The 23,622-nt window shown below is 37.4% G+C and overlaps 1 protein-coding gene across 2 annotated transcripts in view; it reads right to left on the bottom strand.

Moving 5' to 3' along the window:
- The window catches only part of nphp4 (nephronophthisis 4), a 210,204-nt gene that overhangs the window by 83,152 nt on the left and 103,430 nt on the right, over nt 1-23,622 (bottom strand). For both annotated transcript variants that reach the window (XM_017468908.3, XM_017468909.3), the window contains exons 9-11: nt 14,321-14,491; nt 12,904-13,033; nt 7,009-7,064 (exon numbers count right to left, since the gene is read on the bottom strand). In XM_017468908.3, the coding sequence (XP_017324397.1) occupies nt 7,009-7,064; nt 12,904-13,033; nt 14,321-14,491 (357 nt within the window). The remainder of the gene's footprint in view (nt 1-7,008; nt 7,065-12,903; nt 13,034-14,320; nt 14,492-23,622) is intronic.

Below are 23,622 nucleotides of genomic sequence, written 5' to 3'. Positions count from 1 at the left end.
AGTGTAAAAATGCTTAAGCCGGTCATGTGCCATTGCTCTGATATGATAATGAGTGAAGGTGGGAGCTCGTTATCAGGCAGCTTTCACACTGATGAGAGGAGAGGTGATCCTCTGCTCCTCCATTTAGGGATGGACTGATGAGTATGAAGACGCCAGGATATTATGGGAGAATGAGACGGATAGAGAGGGCGAGATGGAAAAAGAAAGGTTAGAGCAGCCCATCAATCACATTGCTCTGATGCAGCCTAGACAGCCAATGTCAGACTGAGACAGAAACACATTCTAGCTTTCCTGCAGACAGACAGACAGACACACGCACATACACACACACACACACACACCCAGTGAAGGAGTTGTGAAATAACATTTAACTCAACCACATGGCCACGTATTAAGTTTTTTTCACAAAATTAGCTCCTTGCCAGAATCAATGCAGCCTGAATCAGTCGTGCAAGTCTACACTGTGTGTGCTGAGAGGAGTGTAAGTGTGCCTCTTTGACAAGTTTGCGGACATCTGTTCTGCCTTTTTTTTTTTTTTTTTTTTTTTTTTTTTTCAGATACGGCAGGCATAGCTGGAAAGAGAGAGAACAGACTGAACATATTTTCTCCTTCCAGCCAAATAAATGCACTGTTTGTGCTATTATAGGCACAAGCTGATGCACTTCAATTGGCACAGGCACAATGACACAGAGAAACCTTGAGTTTAACATGAGACAGCCAAACAGCACAGAGAAACTGACATGCAAAATCACAGAGAAAACAAGATTTTAGATTGATGCAGATAGAATCCTCCAGAGATACCTTGACATGAGACAGCCACAACTACACAGGGAAACGGTGTGTTGCATGTGGCACAGGGACGATCACACAGGGAAAAAATAAATAAAAGTATAAATTGGCACTAGAGATGTCACGATACCAAAAAAGGACATGATACTCGATACCAAAGTCGATACCACGGTGTGGTATAAAAATAATTTTAAAAAAAATTAATTAAAAACTCTCCTGGAGGACATCTTCCTCTGGCTGATACTGGCAGAGAGAGAGAGAGGGGGGGGGGGGGGGCTATTTTAGTTATCAAACACTGTCTGACAATGAGTGGAGGTGCACTCCAAAACGTGTGTGCATGCACACACACACAGACACACACGAGCGCACTTGCACACACACACAGACAGACGCACGCGCGCACACACGCACACACGCATGCACACAGACACGCGCATACACACACCTTATACTCTGAATGCAAGCATTAGTTTAAATTCACTCATATGGTGGCAGGCCAAAAAGATTTATTAAAAGCATAAACATTTGAATAATTATTAGTGACATTAGGCTAACAGGACATGTTGCTGACAGGAGATGGGCTGAATGGCGATGCATGGTGGCCTATTCGGAGGTAGATTATAACATTGCAATGTGTTAGCGTCATTAACAAATAACTGGCTATCGCAAAAATTACATTACATGAAGCATAACGTTAGCTAAGTGTTCAGACTGACACAGGCACAATCACAGAGGGAAAAAAGAGTTCAGACTGACAGAGGCACAATCACAGAGCAAACAAGAGTTCAGACTGACACAGGCACAATCACAGAGGGGAAAAAAGAGTTCAGACTGACAGAGGCACAATCACAAGGGAAAAAAGAGTTCAGACTGGCACAGGCACAATCACAAGGGAAAAAACATTTCAGACTGGCACAGGCACAATCACAGAGGAAATAAGAGTTCAGACTGACACAGGCACAATCACAGAGGGAAAAAAGAGTTCAGACTGACACAGGCACAATCACAGAGGAAATAAGAGTTCAAACTGACAGAGGAAACAAGAGTTCAGACTGACACAGGCACAATCACAGTGGAAACAAGAGTTCAGACTGACAGAGGCACAATCACAGAGAAAACAAGAGTTCAGACTGACACAGGCACAATCACAGTGGAAACAAAAGTTCAGACTGACAGAGGCACAATCACAGAGCAAACAAGAGTTCAGACTTACACAGGCACAATTACAGAGGGAAAAAAGAGTTCAGACTGACACAGGCACAATCACAGTGGAAACAAAAGTTCAGACTGACAGAGGCACAATCACAGAGCAAACAAGAGTTCAGACTGACACAGGCATAATCACAGAGGGATACAAGAGTTCAGACTGACACAGGCACAATCACAGTGGAGACAAGAGTTAAGACTGACAGAGGCACAATCACAGAGCAAACAAGAGTTCTGACTGACACAGGCACAATCACAGAGGGAAAAAAGAGTTCAGACTGACACAGGCACAATCACAGAGGGAAAAAAGAGTTCAGACTGACACGAGTACAATCAGAAAGGGAAAAAAGAGTTCAGACTGACACAGGCACAATCACAGAGCAAACAAGAGTTCAGACTAACACAGGCACCATCACAGATGGGGAAAAAAGGATTCAGACTAACAGAGGCACAATCACACAAAGGAAACAAGAATTTAGAATGAGACAAGCACAGTCGCACAGAGAAAACAAAACTTTCGATTGACAAGGGCACAATCATATAGAGATACCTAAGCACGAGAGAGCCACAACTGCACAAGGAAGTGATACGTTTAGCTTGGCACAGGCACAACTGAACAGAGAAAACAAGTTTAGATTGACACAAGCACACAGAGGAAACAAGAGTTTAGAATGAGAATGCCACAACTGCACAGAGAAATTATAAGCTTAGACTGGCACAGGCAAAATCACACAGACAAAACAAGTATTGGATTGACACCGGCACAATTGCACAGAGAAACCATGCATTTAGCATGAAATTGCCACAACTGCACAAAGAGATGATGCATTTAGATTAGCATGGGCATAACTGCACAGAGAAAACAAGACTTTACCTTGAGATAACCACAACTACAGAGATAAACGTTGTGTTTATTTTGGCACAGACACCACTGTACAAAGAACATGAGTTGAGTTTGGCACAGGCACAACTACACAATAAACCATGCCTTTAGCATAACACAGCAACAACTGCACAGAGAAGTAGTGTCTAGATTGGAATTAAATAATGAGGAGCTAAAAGATACAGACTTTCTGCTTTAATTTTAGGATATTGACATCCAAATCGGGTGGACAATGTAGGAATTACAACACTTTCTATATGTTTGATTGCAACTCATTTGCAGTCAGTGACTCCCTGAAACCTGGTACCCAGAGACATCATCAGACATTGGGCTTTCTCCCTGCTGATGCTCTGACAGGCCTTTACTGCAGCCATCTTCAGTTTCTGCTTGTTCTTGGGGCATTTTGCCTTCAGTGTTGCCTTCAGCAAGTGAAATGCATGCTCAGTTGTATTCGGGTCAGGTGATTGACTTGGCCATTGCAGAACATTCCACTTCTTTGCATTAATAAAGTCTAGGGTTGCTTTCGAAGTATGCATTGGGTCATCTGCATTGTTAAATACCATGCAATGAGTTCTGAAGCATGGCTGAATCTGAGCATTCACAGCATCAATAAATACAGGTGCATCTAAAAAAAAAAAATGTTTTGTTTTGTTTAATCTTGATGATTGTGGCTTACAGCTCATGGAAATCACAAATCCAGTACCTCATAATATTAGAGTAAAGAATTCATAATACAGAAATGTTGACCTTCTGAAAAGTATGTTCATTTATGCTCTTAATACTTGGTCGGGGCTTGTTCTGCACGAATTACTGTATCAATGCGGCGTATGAAATATATGAAAGTTCCACTGTTTGAATTAAATTACAGGAAAAAAAAAAAAAAAACTTTTCATTTACACTGCATTACATTTATTCATTTAGCAGACGCTTTTATCCAAAGCGACTTACAAATGAGAATATACAAGCAAAGCGATATATCAAGCAGAGAACAATACAAGTAGTGCTACCATACAAGATCCATTAATTGAGTTCCAGAAGAAGCAAAGTGTGCAGAGTAGAAGTGTAATTGCAATTTTTTTTTTTTTTTTTTTTTTTTTATGGGTTGGTTAGGTGTTCACGGAAGAGGCGGGTCTTTAGCTGTTTTTTGAAGATGGTGAGAGATTCTGCGGTCCGGATTGAGGTTGGAAGTTCATTCCACAACTGAGGAACAGTTAGTTTGAATGTTCTTGAGAGGGACCTTGAGCCACGCTGAGTAGGAATATTTTCAACAATATTAACATTTTTTGAGATGCACCTGTACAAGGGAACCAATTCCACGGCAGTCATACACACCCATTTCGTAAGATGAGGTGGTATGCTTCAAATCATGAGCAGTTACTTCCCTTCTTTATATTCTTCTCTTTCCATCATTCTGGTACAAGTTGATGTTTGTCTCATGTGTCCACATGATGATGTTCCAGAACTGTACAGGACTTTTACTGTACAGAATTTTTTTTCCCCCCACAAACTCTAAATTTGTGTTCAGTGTATTTACTCTGGTGAAGCCTTCTCTTGATTGTTGACTTTGACACAGATATGCCTATCTCCTGGAGGGTGTTCTTGATCTTGCCAAATGTTGTGAAGGCATTTTTCTTCACCAGAGAAATTATTACCAGAGGTCAATACACATTGGGGGGGGGGGGGGGGGGGGGGTGTCACACCTAATGTGTTTCCTATGTCTCTGATGGCTCAGATTGGATTTTTCAGCCTAATGATAGCTTGCTTCACTGACAATGACTGCTGTTTGGACTTCATATTGAGAGTTCACGGCAACAAATCAGCTCTAGACCTTTAATCTGTTTACTTGTAAGTGAAATAATGGAATAACACACACCTGGGCATAGAACAGTTGAGCAGTCAAACATCCAATTACTTTTGGTCTCTTAAAAAGAAGGGGACAATATATATATAGTGCTGTAATTCGTAAACTGTTCACCTGATTTTTTTCACCTGATCACCCTCAAATTAAAGCGCTGAAATAAAATATACATTATTTAATTTCAACTCCAATATATAGTACAGCTAGACTAACAATATACAGAATACAGGTAAAGTAACAATAACTGTGTCAATGTCCAAATATGTATGGCCTTGACTGTATATGGATTTAAGAACCATGAGTTTAGCAGGACTCAAGCACAAAAACAAGAACACCAAGCTTGTCCCTAGTATGGTGCCAAAACATAAAAAAAAATAATAATAATAAAAAAATAAAATAAAATAAAATAAAATAAAATAAAATAAAATCTGAGCTCACAGATCCACAGCAAAGGATAGATGATTTCACAAAGCCATGTTCCTGCTAAATGGAGCACTCATCCTCAAATGTAATTTTTATTGTTGTTTCTTTTCAGTAAAGTGTTTTATGTTTGCAATTTTTTTATTAATATTCCATTGAAGTTTGCCTTTGAAGAAAACAAAACCAAAAACAGAATGCAACTATTAAATTAGGACTGAAATTGAATTAGGCATTAAATTGAGAATTATCCACTTTCACATAATTCATACCATACAAGCTCCTGGATTTGAACTCTAAAGACTTGTGCTAAGCTGTCTGAGACTGAAGAATAATTAAGTATTTGTGTATGGTTATACAGTTTAGTTACCCGTTATTTTCGTATTATTTAATTCAGTCTGACAATTTCCTCCACAAGCTGAAGCTCAGGCTTGTATGTTGGTAAAGATGTGTGGAATAGATTGATGGTTAAATAACTGAATCAATCCTCATTCTCCACAAAATAGACTAGGCAATTAGCACACAAATTAAATCGATCTGGAATCTCCAAAACTACAACAGATGGTTATATTCATTAACTTTCTTCTGTATGTATGCATGTTTTTCAGTTTTGTGGCCAAATGTGCTCATTCAACAGGTACAGAAAAGCATTTCTGTTTTCATGTCAAAGCCATAGCTGTATAAAGAGTTGCATGATGAGTACACCTGAAAATAATGGTGGAAATAGTGAGTATAGTGAAGGATAAGGAATTAGTGTTTCAGTAATAATAGCATAGAATGAAGATGAGTAGTGAGTATAGTGGAGAATAAAGATGAGAGTAGTAAGTATGGTGGAGAATAAAGATGAGAATAGTGAGTATAGTGAGAATAAAGATTGGGAATAGTGAGAATAGTTCAGAATAAAGATGAGAATAGTGTGAATAGTGGAGAATAAAGATGAGAGTAGTGAATATAATGGAGAATAAAGATGAGAATAGTGAGAATAGTTGAGAATAAAGATGAGAATAGTGGGAATAGTGGAGAATAAAGATGAGAGTAGTGAGTATAGTGGAGAATAAAGATGAGAGTAGTGAGTATAGCAGAGAATAAATATGAGAATAGTGAGAATATTGGAGAATAAAGATGAGAAGAGTGGAGAATGATGGTGTGATTAGTGAGTATAGTGAAGAATAAAACTGAGAATAGTGAGTATAGTGTAGAATGATAGTGTAGAATGATGGTGTGATTAGTGAGTATAGTGGAGTAATTATGGAATGCTGAATAAATTGCAAACAATATGGATAATAATGATAAGAATATAGAGTATAATAAAATATTTTATAAATATTAATATATATTAATATCTAAATATTAATGGGAATAGAATGCATAGTAATAATAATAAACATAGAAGTGTAGAATAATAAGATATAAAAAGAAAAGTGAAGAAAATAATCATGATGCGAATACTGAGCATAGTGCAGAATCATACACAGAGTATGGATAAAATCTACTGAGGAGTAGAGTTGCTATAATGAGGAAGAGTAAGGTTAGATCACTGAGTAACGTCATAGTGCTTTTTAAGTTCATATCCTTTGAGCTTTTGGGGAAGCAGAATGTTCCTTGACTCCTGGACGCCTTCCCAACCTTTCATGGTGCAATTCTACTGTAACCAATGGCAACTACTCTGCATCCACACTCAGACGATCATGATTTTTTCCCCCTCCCCAGACACTGCCTCAAATAAAGGTTATAGCAAGGTGCCTTAGTGAACACTGCATGAGTTGCTATTACTACAGAAGTTAAAGCCTATAGCAAAATTAATATTTAACAAGCAGTGGAAAAGAGAAGAGGTAACAGGTTGTGAATTTCTTACTCCGGGACCACGGATGGTGCGCAGTGGTGAAGCTTCAAGTCCAAGCTTGCTTCCATCTGAAAGAGAAGAAAAACAAGTAGTCAGAGCAAGCTCACTTCTGTTTCAAAAATCCATACTTCCATTTGGGTTTGATCAATATTTCAGTTGCAGGATATATTTTTTTCCTTTTTTTTTTTAATTTAACAATGCTTTAAACACAAATAATTACAAAGACATTAGGGTACTTAATATAAAACGGGTCTTTTTTTTCTTTTCTTTTATAAATAACTACACATTTATCATGAGGCGGGCTTCACTGTATTTTCCTTTCATATCATCTAAAACAAATCAGCCTTCAGAAACTGCACTGAAACCTACTCAATTTATTCGCTCTCAAATCACTGACGCAAATTCCCAGAATGTAGGCCTAATTAACCATAAAAGCACTTAGATGAACTTATAAAGCTGCACTTATGTGTTTAAAATGTTGTTTAAAAGAAATCCTGTAAAACAATTATATATATATATATATATATATATATATATATATATATATATATATATATAAAATCATCATCTTTCCATCTTATGTTCCATCTGTTTATCCTCACACGCATGTAAACTCTTCGATCTGTCTTTCACACTCTCTTTTCCATGTTCTCACTACACCATCCTTCTTATTTACACCTTCACCCCTTTCCTCACAGTCTCGTTCACCAGACAGCGTGGAACTTCTTTGCGTCTCGCATGAATTAATCAGGGGAGTGTTGGTGAGCTGCACTGACGCCTCGTTAAGCTTGACATGACGGACGAGCAGTCTTTGGGTTCTTCACCACAGCTGTCAGTAGCAGAGAATGCTTTACCATCACAAACTATCAGATAAATCAGAAGTGTCTGACACAGTTCAGATCACTACAAAACGAAAAAAGAAAAATGCGACATGCCACCACTCCAACATCTTGTAATCTGTGTGTAATTAAACAAATCTGACTGCTTTGATAAGCAGTACGGGTTTAACTGGAATTACTGATTTCCTACAGAAGTGCCTGTGAACTGATACTTATCCCACCATTATTAATTACTTATTCTAATCATGGGTTTTGTTGAATTTGTAAGCATATCAAGCAGTGGGGATAATGGGACTGTCTGTGTATTGATCAGTGGTGATAGGATGTTACAGATCCTAACCCACTAACATCAAAGTCATACATGAGCACGCCTCTGCTTCTCCTCACCCTCATCCTCTTCAATTAGCTTGCAAAATAACAAAGCACACCATCATTCCAGAGAATAAAAAAAGAAAACTGCTGTTGATTTAGCAACTCCTCAATGAAATATGTGTGTCTCTGCCATGGGCAGCTACTGAGTTGGCTGTTCTTTTTAAACATTAACATTGTCATTAGTTCAGCAAACAATAATGAATAATAATGTATAATAATAATAATAATGAATTACATGAAGATCATGTGATCAATCACCTTGAGTTTGTGGTTTATAATTGATGACTAAAGTGCCAGGTTTAAAAAAAAAATTAAAAATAGCACTCTAATAGCACTCAAAATCAGAGGAGAGGAATGAAGAAGAACTTCCAAATGTTCTACTCTCTGAAGTAGAGTCTGTTATTGAGCCCAGCCACTTATTCTCATTTTTTTGTGTAACTCAACTGGTCAAAATGACAATCACACTGCCACTCTAACTGCCACTCCGATTGCCACATGGAGTGACACAGAGATTGAAGTTCTGGAGAACATGCAGACCACTCAGACAGTCCCATGGACCAACATTAGGAGTGAAACATAGATCAATACCCAGATAGAAACAGGGACAATACTCTGACTGCCCCTCGGATTGATACATGGACCAACATTCTGATTTACAAGTGGGTTGACATGTAGGCCAACACTTGGACAAACCACAGAACAAACCATGGACCAAACCATAGAGTGAACATCAGACCCACGCTCGAACAGACACATGGACCAAGAAACACAGACTAACACTTACAATGGAAACAGACTGAAACATGGACCAACATAGAAATCAACTCTCGGGCTGAGAATAGGACCCACACTTGGAACAAATCTTGGACTGAAACACATACAGACACTTAGACAAACATGCAGACAGAATGATACTCAAACAGTCTCACAGACATACTAAGGGACCAAAACATGGACAAACGCTTAGACCAACACATGGACTGACACTTGGACCAACACTTAGACCAAGATGTGGGCCAACACTCGGGCCAAACTACAGACCAACACTCGGGCCAACCTACAGACCAACACTCGGGCCAAACTATAGACCAACACCCAGACCAAACTACAGACCAATGCTCATACAGACACATGGAATAAAATATGGACAAACACCTAGACAGACACAATGACTGACATAAGGACCAACACAGAGACTGACACACAACGCATCAGTTAGACCCACACTTGGACTCAAATGTACTGAAACAAGACAGACACTCATAACAACAAATGGACTGACTAGCTATTGAACCCAACTACCTAGACATCTCCTGAGATAGAGGCTGTCCCATTTGCAAGGTAGTTACCCCATGAATTTTCAGACATTGGCCGAATTTCAGGCAGCATCGCATGTATTTACCTGAATGTAGGCAACTCCATAAAACCCACATTTTGAATCCATGGCGATGTTAGCATGCATGATGCCACTGAGAATGCTATCAGGTACCTTTAAAGCAAGCCTACAGAATGGAACGTAATCCCTTTTTAAGTGGAATTAGTTTTGCTAAAGAAGATCCGGTAGATTTATTAAAAATAGGTATGCGATTTGATTGGATTTAGAATTAGAATATGTATGCTATTTGTCTAAATTACCACAGATAGCCCATATAGGCACATCATAGTCCGAAAAGACATTTCTATGTTACTTGTCAGGTGGGACAGGCACGGCTGTTAGTATTACTGGGTTTAATTATAAAATTACCATGAGATTGATTGAACCAGAATATTCTCACTCTAGGAGATTTGTGTTCGGTGAAATACAAAAGGTAATTTGCTCTGGAATTATTACCAATTTGGAGCCGATTAAAATCACACATCTTGTTGGTAATCACTTAAATTACCTCCCCTGCTAAAACTAATCCAACTCTGAAACAGTGTTAGGTGAATTTGACTGGCAATACCGGATTCCCTGTTTAATGGTCCACACATTGTGCAGCCTCAGCAGAACACGCTCTCTATCAAATACACAGATCTATAGGAACTGCAGGGCCATGTTGACTTTCAACTCAGTCAAACTTCAGAAAAAAACTTTAATAAGAAGCACTCAGCTTTATATTGAAGGAGGTTTAATCAAGCTTGCATATAGCTGTTATTGCACAGTGAAACCCACAGTGTAGTTTGAAGCAAGGAATCCACAGTGACCAGCAATCTGGCTGGAGTTTATATAAGGGCTATGTTTACAGTTTGCATAAATCCTATGTGAAATCATTTGATTTAGGAATGGGGTTAAAAAAATCATTTATTTTACAAATTAATATCACAAATATTGATATCTATCTATCTATCTATCTATCTATCTATCTATCTATATATATATATATATATATATATATATATATATATATATATATATATATATATATATATATATATATATATATATATATGAACAAGGATTTAGTGTGCTATTAAATGGAAATATTACTGGGAGTCACAAACAAGCCATTTAAATGAAGAGTGTATGTGTAGTTACATAATTTTTTTTAACATCCTGCCATGCTGCACTAGCGTAGGAGTTCAGCAATAAAAATGGATGCACCACTTAAACGTGTACTGCTAACGACAGTACCATAGGTACCAAATACCACAGCACACCATGTCTTCTGAAGTCCATGCCTCGAAGGGTCAGTGCTGTTTTGGTGGCACAAGGGGGACCTATACAAAATTAGGTAGGTGGTTTTAATGTTATGGCTGATCAGTGTAAATTTGGGGTCTTTTTTCCCCAGTTAGGAAATCCCTGCCATAGAACAAAATGAGGTCAAATTATTTTTATATCAACAAGATACTGAACCACCAAACAAATTCATAATCTGTGTTTTGAATTAAAATCGTCTTGTGGCTCGTACTGTAATATTCCAAATTTTCCAAAAATTCCAAAAGGAGCTAGTCTCCATGATTCCAAAATAAAGCAATAAACTTAGGGCTATAAATTCAACTACTGAAAAATTGTGCTAATAATCTAGTACTTCATTAACAGGCTAGGAATTGAATGCTGTAACCATGTCTCTTTCCAAAAGAACTAATTCAGCATTCTAAATCAGGGCTTAATATTATGCAATCACTTGAAAACTTGGAAATATTTTTACAAACTATATGGATTTTTTTGTTCCAATTTTGATTTCAAGACAGTTCAAGACCAACTGGAACTAGACCAGGCTACATTTTTCCAACTTTCACATTTCCAGTTTGGAAAAGCCTGTGATTTGCAGGTTCAATGAGCCGATTGTAACTGCAGATTCCTGTTCCGGGCTGACAGGAGGGGAACTTCATGTGGTCTTCTAGTGTTATTGTAGATCTGCCTTAAAGTTTGACATGTACATTCTGAGATGCTTTTCTGCTCATCATGGTAGTAAAGAGTGGTTGTTTGAGTTACTGTAGACTTCCTGTCAGCTCAACCCAGCATGGCCATTCTCCTCTGAGCTCTTTCACTAACAAAGTGCTTCCATTTGCAGAACTGCTGCTCACTGGATGTTTTTGTGCAATTCGGTGCAAACTCTAGAGACTTGCGTGTGAAAATCCCAGGAGATCAGTAATTTCTGAAATACTCAAACCAGTCAGTCTGGTACCAACAACCACGCCACAGTCAAAATAACTTGAGATTGTTTTTCCCCCAATTCTAATATTAAATGTGAATATAAAGCTCTTGACAAGTATTTTTGTGATTTTATGAACTGCTGCGACATGATTGGCTGATTGGATAACTGCATTAATGGGTAGGGGTACGGGTGTTTCTAATAAAGTGTATGATGCATATATATTAATAATAAAAACAAAAACAAACTAATCAGCAGTACAAAAGACTGCATCTCCTGTTCTGAAAGTACAACCTTTTGAAACCTCTATCATCTATAAGCCACATTTGGATCCTCTCCTGCAATATTCATCCCCTATTGTTCCTGAAATAGCTGTTATCATGTTCCCTGACAAATTTCCTTCTTCTAATCAGGTCTAGAGGGCGAGTGAGAAATTTCAACTTCATGCTTTTTGTTCATTATTTTTTATATTTTCTTTGGTAAACTATATTTTTCTGGTGATCTTATCTTATTCTTTGGATTGTTGTCTTTTTGCATCTACACGCATTAATTTTTTTAACCTTCACTGTTCTTATTTGTAAGTAAATCTTATGATAGAGGTACATTTCTTTTTTCCCCATTCAGAAAGAAAAAAAAATTAATTAGAAATTGAGGACACACATCTTTGCAATTTATCAATTAGACTGGCTGTTACAGTCCGTACAGGATTTCGCAGAGATTTCTTGTGATTGTTGTGGCCAGAAATGCTTGATTTTTCTGTGTTTATTTTTCCTCAAAATTGCCAATGCAACTTGCAGAGGTTTTTTTTTTGTGGAAAACTACTTGAATTGGACAAAATTGCACCTCTTTTCACAGTGATGTTTGTTGGTAAACAAGGCCTTTTAGTTGTTCGATGCATGTGAATTGAAGAGGGCTTTGGTGATGATGTCACATGATGCGTCTTGGCCTAAATCTGTGCTAATTTACAAAATTTGCAAGCTCCTCCAAATATTGTGAAGTTTGCTTGATTTTGCATTCATTTATGTGGTCGCAAAATCCCGGATTGAAGACTGATGTATTGGATACTAGACCTTTTGGCTCAAAATCTGTGAAAAATGTATTCTTAAGGGGAAAAAGGTCACCGTGGGATGTGGCGTGCCACTTCTTAGGTTGAGGCTTTTCCTGAGAGACTGATTTTGATGTCACAGTGGAAGTGGCGCCTTCCGAGTTGTTCGTAAACTTGAATTTGATAACGCTTCCTTCTGCATCGGTCTGGAAGAGAGCGAGAAAGCACAATGTGTCAGTTTGGTTGGAGTTTGCATAAGTTTAATGTATCGTTCTTAACAAACCTATCAGAGGAACCATAACCCTAAACTGCACTAAACACTCGCATGCCATTGTTTTAGTGAGCAAAACTTCATCCAATGAGGAAATATGCAGTGGATTATCTCTGTACCACGGCGTGTTAGCTGCAGCACTGGTCCAGAGCTGAGCTGCCTGGGAGGAGCTGATACGCTGATGTTACTGCAGGGCTTCGTCTAATGATGCTAATTGGCTTTAATATGACAGTAGCACAACAGGATGGAGCTAATACAATAATGAGGGTGTAATGGCGGTTAGTGTCGCCCATAGGACTCGCGGAGATCTGCTGCACTCCTCCTGGACTGATCTGTCCGGACAGTGAAGCTTTTTCACTAGACTTCAATAATGAATACAGTAATTACATAATTACACTAGCACCATTATTATAATTGTAGCAGTATAAGATTTGAGCTTAAGTACAGGATGTGTGTGTGTGTGTGTGTGTGTGTGTGTGTGGTGTAGAGTAAAAGGAAAAAGGAAAAAAAAAAGAATGCAAATGCATTCATAGATCGCAAACTTTTTTTTTTTAAACAAGATGGATGACAGTGTTTTCCATGATTGGATGGCATGCTTTGTTTTACTACACCTCAGGATATTCTCCCAAAAGTAGTTGGGCACATACAATGGTGCTTGAAATTTTGTGAACCCTTTAGAATTTTCTACACAAGTCCTAAAGGTAGATAAAGATAAACTCAACAAGGGGGTCACACCAAATACTAAAAACAAAGGTTCACATACTTTTGTAACTCACAGATATGTAATAATGGATTAATTTCCTCAACAAATAAATGACAAAGTATAATATTTTTTTTCTCAATTGTTTAATTGAGTTCTCTTTATCTGCTTTTAAGATTTGTGTGAAAATCTGACGATGTTTTAGGTCATATTTATGACGATATACAGTAATTTCTAAAGGGTTTGCAAACTTTCAAGCACCACTGTCCACAAATTTACACTTTTTTTTGTTTTGTTTAATTTGTGAAATATCTAGATGGAAGCAGAATGCATTAATGAGAGGGTATAATATATATTTTTATTTTAAGCTTGGCACTGGTTTAAAATTTACACACCACCACCACCACTACCATCCAAGTTTCTGGTTTCGATCCCAAGTGTAGCACTAAAACGTTTGGCTCAAATGATGTCTTTCTTGTATCAAGTGTTGTAATATTTGTATGTTATGTATTAAATCTTTACCTGCTGTGTGTGTGCTGTGTAAACCATAACTCCATAGGGGTTGGGTAGGGCGCCACCCTGCAGGCTAACACACACACTTTCATACTGGCCATCGGGATCAGAGAAAGGACTCCATACACCCCAGCGCACACTCTGCATAAACATCGCCCTCTGTACGGCCATGGAGGGCATCTAAAGAGAGAGAAAATGAATCATTCAAATGAATGACTAGGCGTGCTGCTGCAATGTCCAATCAAATCAGCTCTTCCCAATTCCTCTCAGAAGTGATTGCGCAGTAGTGGCTCACCATAGTGACATTTTCATAATGACTAGCAACAAATATGTTTTCTGTCTCCTCGCACGCTTATGTGGGTGTTTACTGGCTCTTCATTTATATGATAACAATATATTTAGTGAGACATTTAATTAGCTTTGTCACACATTTGATTGATTCAGTCATTTATATAATATTCAGTGAGTAAAGATGTGCCATCGTTCTGAATTACATTTAGCAGCCACTTCTTATTTGTTAAGGATGTGTCTATCTGTGCCCTAGCAAAACATACATAATAAACAACAATAAAATAAAATAAAATATAAAAATAAAAAATAGCATTGGCCACATTGTATGCGCACCTTTAAACACCAAAATAAAACAGAAGTGCATATATATAAGAGAAATGGAATATTCTTATTTAGCAACACAAATTGCATTAATGGTCTCCCAATGTGACAGAAGCTGTAGTGAGAAGAAATAAATATTCACTTTTGTTTTTGTTGTTTCATGTACAGTACTTCCAGTGCATATATCCACCTCAAATTTAAACATAAAATATTTTGATGTTTTATTTCTAGATTTGTATGCAAATGTACAGACTCAAAAACTTAAAAACAAGATATGTTTAAAAAAAAAAAACTGATGAGGAAAAAGTATTATATATAAGATTATAGGCATATAAGGCATATATATAAGATTCATAATAATAATAATAATAATAATAATAATAATAATAATTATTATTATTATTATTATTATTATTATTATTATTATTATTATTATTAAATTGGGAAGATTTCCATCAAGTACCAATCACTGTGAAGGTGAAGGAGCTGCCTAATGTTCTCAGTGACAAAATTAAGCAACGCTTGAATGGAAAAGGTATAGCGGCATAGCAAACATCCCCATCAGTAGAACTGGTTCAATAATATGCAGGTGTCCTGGAACTACAACTTATTACAACTTATTACAGGGGACAAGTGTGCCATGCTGGATTTCTAATGATGAGGAATGTAAGCAAGAGAGAGACCAGCAGTCACTTTAAAAGAGTGGCAGGATGGCCTGAAAGCAGCAGGAACAACAGTTACACAGAGAACAATAAGCAATGAACTGCACCGCAATCTCTAATCCTACACCTCAGGCGAAACTCCCATCTATCCATGCATTTTCTGTACATCTTATCCTACACAGGGTTGCGGGGACCCTGAAGCCTATCCCAGGGAACTCGGGGCACAAGGCAGGGGATACTCTAGATGGAGGACCAACCCATCAAAGGACACAATCGCACACCCGTTCACACACCCATTCACACAATACAGACAGACAATTTGTAAATGCTAGTCAGTCTACAACGCATGCCTTTGGACTGGGGGAGGAAACCCCCAAAGCACAGGAAGAACTCTTCTATTTAAAAAAGAAGCACAGAGATGCAGATCTTAAAGCCTTTAAACAAATTAGAGGAACAATATGCTCAGGTCAGATGAAACAAAAATAGAACACTTTGGCAATAATTAAGCTCACCGTGTTTGGAGAATAATAATAAAAAAAAAGGTTGTGTGTATTATCCCAAGAACACTATACCTACAGTAGAGTACAGAAGTGGGAGCACCATGATCTGGGGCTGTGTAAATGGTACTGGGGTATGAGATGGACGTTTCAACAATACAATGACCACAAACATACAGCCAAAAGAAGTCAAGAACGCCATGCACGGCCTAAGCCGGTCTTTAATTTCAATCCCATTGAAAATGCATGGAGGATTTTGAAATTGCGAGAGGGACCCGCATAACCTTGGGGCATTGAAGATAATTTGCTGAGAGGATTGGTCCAAAATTGAACCACGATGCAACAAAATGCTAATTGCATCTTATCGTAGATGTCTCGAAGCTGTACTTCACACCACGAAAACAAAACAAAAAAAAACAGCTTTGCACCAAAATACTAATGTTGCTCATTTGTGGTGGTTTTCCCTATCAATTTCATTTTAAATATACCTTTTTATGCATATGAATACATACATTTAGTTCATGTTTATATGTATAAAGTCCAACAACATTATGTGTGTAAATCTGTAAATATGTTTGTAAAAGGTTTAACTCTGATTGTTACAAAGTGCTGACACTGGAGACTCCTTACAAAAATGTCACATCACCATATCAGTGATTTAGTGTTTAATGATTATACTTCTTTCTTTGTTAAATAACACATTTTATTATTAGTCTTAAATGATCATATTAGCATCATGCATGTCCCTGTGAATGAGTTGTTACTATAGAAACGCATCTGAATGAGCACACTAATATAAATCTGTGACCTGAATTACAGCTAACGATAGCTGACTAATGTCAGGCTAAGCATTATATCATGCAATTAAAACAAATGTCTAGGTAGCTACCTAATGTTAGGTTACTATAATGTGCAAACCAATAGCCAAGTTCGTGATCAAGCGTTAGAACTAAAAAACTATTTTCACCCAGGTTCAAATAGCCTTTGTTTAAAATAATTCAGCTAGGAGTATTTAGTTATCAGTCGGGTGAAGCAGCCTATGTATTTTTGAAATTAGAGTGCCCTTATGCCTTCACTAAAACAGGTTGGAAGAAATGGGACATGGCTTTTAAGGCCTTGGCTTAAGTAAGAAAAATAGCGTTTCATCCTTGTGTCTGTGAGAAGAGAGAGTCCCAAGAGGTTACAATGTTAGCACAGTTTTGGGATAAAAGTAGAGCAAGTGAACACAAGAGAAAAAGCCAAAAAAAAGCGCAATATGTCGCTGTACTTATATCTGCATGAAAATAGAGCCCACATACTGAAAGGTCTAAAGTGCTGGGTTTATATATTTTAGTTTAGCATAAATTCTTCAGACAAAACACATCACTGCATAATCACTACTACCAGAAAAACTGAAAGAAACTGGGAGAGAGAAAGAATGCCTGAATGTGAAGGTGCGAATGTCTGTTGAGAGAAGGCAAGGCACTTGTGAGCATGACAGATTAACAGGCCTCTCTTGACACTGTGTTGCATATAGATGTATCCATTCATAATGAACTGCCTGAGCAGTTACAGTATATAATCATCATCAGGAGAAGAGAGACGGAGCTGAAGCACTTTCATCACAGTTACACTGGGACCAGTAACTGACAGTCACAAAATACAAATAAATAAGTGAACAATTAAACCAATAAACAGATACACCAACAAGCAAACAAACAAGCAAAAAAGAAAAATGAAAAGAAAAATGAATAGAAAAAAATGAAATCAATGGAAATAAAATAAAATAAAAAAAACACTTTAGTCTCATTCTCACCGGGGTCAATAACTGAGATTACTAAGAAAATATGAATAAATAAAAGACTAATTAAATGAAAAAAAAAAGAATTAAATGAACAAACAAAAATTTGTAGTAACATCAAAAAATAAATAAACAACAGATAAACAAATAAACAAATGAAAAATGTAATTGACACGAATAAATGAATGGATGAATACATTAACAATAAAATAAAAAAGCAAACAAGCAAACAGATAAACAGATACATAGATAGATAGACAGACAGACAGACAGACAGACAGATAGATAGATAGATAGATAGATAGATAGATAGATAGACAGACAGTCACTTTAATCTCTTTCTCGCTGGGGCCAGTAACTGAGTTTAGTCAGGAAACTTTATTTGCACTAGCATGCACAGGAAACAGAACAGCATGGAGAAAGAAGGGGAAAAAAAAACAACAGCTGTTCACTCTCTCCTGATTTAACAGCCATTTTATGGGATAAAACATTACAGCCAACCCTTTACAAGCTGGTCAGACTCGATACGAGGTAATCAATCAAGAACAAAAAAGAGAGAGAAAAGAAGAACAACACAGTCGGCCCTCATTCTTCCTTCACTCTCATGTTTTCCTCATCTACACCTCCATCTACCTTGCTCTTAATGTCACTCTATTGCTCAATCTCTCTCTCTCCTCACGTTCCCTTCTCTCTAACACATCCTCACACACTCACAGAGACGCCTCGCAGTGTGATATAAGGATGGCGTTGTGATGTATCTGGTCTGAGGTATATCTGTTGTGTGATAAATACTCTGCACTTCAGCAAAGAGTACTAATGGTAGAGATTCATCTTCGGCACAAAGATCCATCAGGCGGCTGAAGAGAGTGCTTGGAAATAAAACATCCCGCACTGGCTTAACGTGTACGACGCCTGCCAAGACCACTGCGCATTTCACTGAACACGTGCTCACTATCTTAACTAATGTACAACCACTGATGGCTTTCGCAGCATGTTCTACATGTCTCATGCCTAAATATGTACACGGAGAGAGCGGCGAGACACAATATAGCACCAGAAAAGACACTGCTGTGATCAGCTGTTCATCAATCTTTTCTCTGAAAACCAGGGTGTCTTCTGGCTGTTTGTAAAAAATACATTTGGTCACTAATACTAAGCAGCTCAAAAGTCTGATGTCTGATAATATTGACTGATATAATTTAATTTGGTTAAAAAAAAAGTTTTACTTAAGCAGTACACTTGGAGTGTTAATATACAGTTGAGGTCATAAGTTTACATAAGTCTGCAAAATGTTAATAATAAAATATAAAAAAAAAAAAAAAAATTTTTTTAAAACGAGGGATCATAAAAATATTATTTTGTTTTTTCATTTAGTGCTGCCCTGAATAAGCTATTTCACATATCAGATGTTTAAATATAGTCCACAAGACACAAGCATAACTGAATTTACACAAATGAACCTGCGCAAAAGTTTACATACCCTTGATTCTTAATACTGTGTATTGTTACTTGGATGATCTATGATTGTGTTTATGTTTTGTGATAGTTGTTCATGAGTCCCTTGTTTGTCCTGAGCAGTTAAACTGCTCACTGTTCTTCGACAGTGATATTTGACCCCTTTCCAATACAGCTATATGGTGTTGAGATCCATTTTTTCACACTGAGGACAACTGAGGGACTCGTACACAACTATTACAAAAGGTGCACGCGTTCACTGATTCTGAAGAAGGCAACACGATACATTAAGGTTACTTTTGAACAGGATGATGGGTGTAAATTGTAATTATTTCATCTTCTAGGAAACATGTAAATGTCTAATGTAGCTGAAGGGCAGTATTAAATGAAGAAAAAAAATCTGATATTTAAACAAAACAATAACAATTTACACCGATCGTCCTGTTCAAAATGACATGAAATAGCTTATTCAGGGCAGTACAAAGTAAAAAAAAAAAAATAAAAATAAGAAAACGAAATGCAATTTTTATGAGCCCTCTTATTTATTTATTTTTTAATTATTAACGTTTTGCAGATTCTGCAAGGCGTATATAAACTTATGACATCAACTGCACTTCTATACTTAACACATGCTTCCAGATCTTTCCACATGCTGCCTATCTCCTCTATTAAACGCTAGCCAACGACAGAAGCGACAGTATATATTCTGTTTGATCAACTTTTCGACCTTGAAAAATGAGTCATTTTCTTTGTGATCCAAATGGGTGCTTTCATTGCCGGGTGCAGACCTGCTCCTCGAGCCAATGTAGGCGACACACATTTCATTTTGGAGCTTTTCCCGCAGGAGTGTAAGCTAATGAAGAAGATCAAGCTCGCACCCCTCTCTAGAGGGGCTGTGGAACGGAGGACACACTTTATACACACTAACACAAATGATTTCCAGATTTTATGGGTTAGGGCTCAGATGGCGCGAGGCAGGGACACAGGTGATAACTGCTTGGAGGGCTTGGAAGGGCTCAGGCGCGTAATCTGTCGAAAATGAGATATCATAAGCACGCTGCGTTTCAGCTGAGAGCATCTTCGTGGCACGCGGACACAAATAAGGCCAAATACTCGGGTCACACGCAGACGGGTCACATTTCAAAGGATTTTGAATAATGCGTTGCAATTTCACTACCAACAATCATTAATAATAGATTTCGTAGTATGACTATTACTACAACTTATTTATTATTGTCCCAATATAACAGCTTTGATATCGTTAAAGGTCAACTCTCCATTTGTGTTTATCATGATACAAAGTTCAAAATTGGGCCACAGATCATAGAGAGTCATTCGGAAAGCATTTCTCATGAAAGACTATGTAGATACGTGTTCTATGACTGCTGGTTACCCTCAAACAGAAATTTTTCAAAAGCCTTTTAGATAGCAATGGACAAAGAAGCACAACACAACCTCGAATAACTTGTATATAGGTCTACACAATGGTGCATTGTGCACATTCATACATTTCATTATTGTGTGCTTTTGACCGCTAGGGGTATTGTGCAGGATATTTTACAACTAGGGAAGTGCGCTGCCATTATTATTATTTATTTTGCTCTGGAACTTTATTTGATAACCTTGGTTTATAATAATAATAAGAAGAATAAGAGGAATTTAATGATACAATTATCATCTAATTGGGTGGGGGTGGGGTGGGGTTCAAATCTCCACCCTGCGCGTGCAGGGTTTGCATGTTCTCCCTGTGCTTCGGGGGTTTCCTCCGGGTACTCTGGTTTCCTCCCAAGTCTAAGACGTGTTGTAGGCTGATTGGTATTTTCAAACTGCCTTTAGTGTGTGAATGTGTGTGTGATTGTGCCCTGCAATGGGTTGGCACCCTGTCCAGGGTGTCCCCTGACTTGTGCCCTGAGGTCCCTGGGATAGGCTCCAGGCTCCCCCATGACCCTGTGTAGAATAAGCAGTACATAAAATCAATGGCTGGATGGATGGATTATCATCTAATGTTCCTAAGCGGCAGAACAAAAAAACATTCACACAATAATCTGGAGATCCCGAAATCGAATCCCAATGATGCCACAACTATTCCTGGCCAAGAGAGTAAGCGTAATAATAATAATAATAATAATAATAATAATAATAATAATAATAATAATAATAACAATAATAACAGCTGTTGTTGTTTTGAATATGGTTTTCTGAAGCTATCAAATGAAATTTGATTCAAACTCAGAATTCGGTAGTAAGGTACTAGGCAAACCAAGCTAGGACATATGGGAGAAGCTGAAAACAGTGCAGAACGAATGTTCCATTGGTCAAATTTATCCATCACAGAAATATCTTTATTATGTCTCTGGTTGATTAATGTAACTTTTTTACTGACTCACAAATATCCAGTAGTGTTAGTGACTGTCTGCCACAGCTACTTTTTCCTCCCACAAGATTTGGGATCCAAAATCAACAAGTGACTGTTTCAAGAACCGTAGTTTTTATTTATTTACCCACAGTGATGTTTTCTTATGGCTTGATTTACAGTTCTTGGCTTCTCTTGGAATTTAGGCTAAACCCCAGAAGGATTCTTATCCACTCTATTTTTCACGCAATTGCTTTGAATTTTCAATAAAGATTAACTTGGCACACTTGACTGCATTTAGGCGTCCATGTAGCAATGAAGCGTATTTTCACTGAAGACTGAGCAATTGAGTTCGGCTTGCACGCTGCCATTCAAACAAATTTACTCTTCTCAATAGCTCACCCTGGGAAAACGATAACACAATACTACACACACACTTCATCATCAAATAAGATAAACCAGGTCCAACAAGATAAAGGTACTTGGCCATAATGTGGACACGTAGGAGTTCAGATTTGCTGGTGAGCTGGAGCCAGTATTTGAGTTCATATTTATACCACAGTGCTAATGAATTCTCAATTCTGATTGGTCAGAAGGTATTTCTATGTTAATACAAACTTGGATGTAAGGCAAAGCACGGGTAATTTACACAAGTACCTTGTATAGTGGACGCGGCACATAAATGGATTAAAAACGTGTTAGAAAATGTAAAAAACTGTTGATATGGTGAAGACATTAATTTAGCATTTATGGAAGGAGTCACCAGTGTCAGTGCTTTGTAACACTCAGATGTAAGGCTGTTTCTTTGAGTTTTCTTTACGATGTCTTTACGATTACGTTTTCTTAGAAGTCTTTACGATGGAGGGCTTTACTGTTTATCTAACAAGTTACTTTTTTAAGTAGGCTTAAGTAGGGCTGGGGTGATAAAACAATACAGCATTGGTATTGTGACAAATTATTTCAAAGTATGTTCTCTGAAATAGTATGGTCTATGAAATAGTATTGTGATGTCTTTTTTTATTAAAATTTGTTAGATATTTTTAAAATGTATTTTTTAATAATCACAAACAAGCTGATTAGTGTTTAAGATGTTTTAATGAATCTATAAAATTTTACAATTTCCCTTTTGAATGTTAAATATTTTCTATTTATTTTGACCAAAAAACGCTATTTTTAAAATATGAAAAATTACATTTTATTAACAAAATGTAACATTTGTTCTGTTGGTTTTGCAGGCAAACTCTTTTGTATTGCTGGAAAATTGTTAGCCAACCTATATATTTGTTTGTGATATCAAACTGTGATATAAAATTTTTGTCATAACATTCACCCCAAAGTTCGAGATCGAGAAAAACACTGGTCATAAGAAGTGATAACAGGAACTAACTTGTTTCTCAGATGTTCCAGAACATTAAACGTAATAATTTATCCATAATTATTAATGGATAAAATGCATGATGTGGTTCTTTAATAAATAATCCATCCATCCATCTTCCATATCACTTATCCTACACAGGCTTGTGGGGGATTTGGCAGGGAACACCTTGGGAAGGGTGTAAACCCATCGCAGGGCACAATCACACAAACACATTCTAAGGACAATTTGGAAATGCCAATCAGTCTACCGAGCATGTCTCTGGAATGGAGGAAGAAACCAGAGTTCCCGGAGGAAACCCCTGAAGCACTGGGGAGAAAATGCAAACTCCACGCACACAGGGTGGAGGTGGGATTCGAAACCCTCAACTCCGGAGGTGCGAGGCAAACGTGCTGACCACTAAGCTACCATGCCTCCTTAAACAATAATAATAAAACAAAATCATGTAATCATTGTGGCATTGCTGTGGTATAAGTGGAAGAAAACACCTCAGGATGTGTTGCTATGGGAATATAATCACAATGGGTGGCATAAAATCATTTCATCACTGATTATCTTCCTATAACAGCACATTCCA

The sequence above is a fragment of the Ictalurus punctatus genome, chromosome 5 (assembly GCF_001660625.3).
Source record: "Ictalurus punctatus breed USDA103 chromosome 5, Coco_2.0, whole genome shotgun sequence".
NCBI lineage: Eukaryota > Metazoa > Chordata > Actinopteri > Siluriformes > Ictaluridae > Ictalurus > Ictalurus punctatus.
The sequence above is the reverse complement of the archived record's forward strand: the minus strand, read 5'-3'. Positions and strand labels throughout refer to the sequence as shown.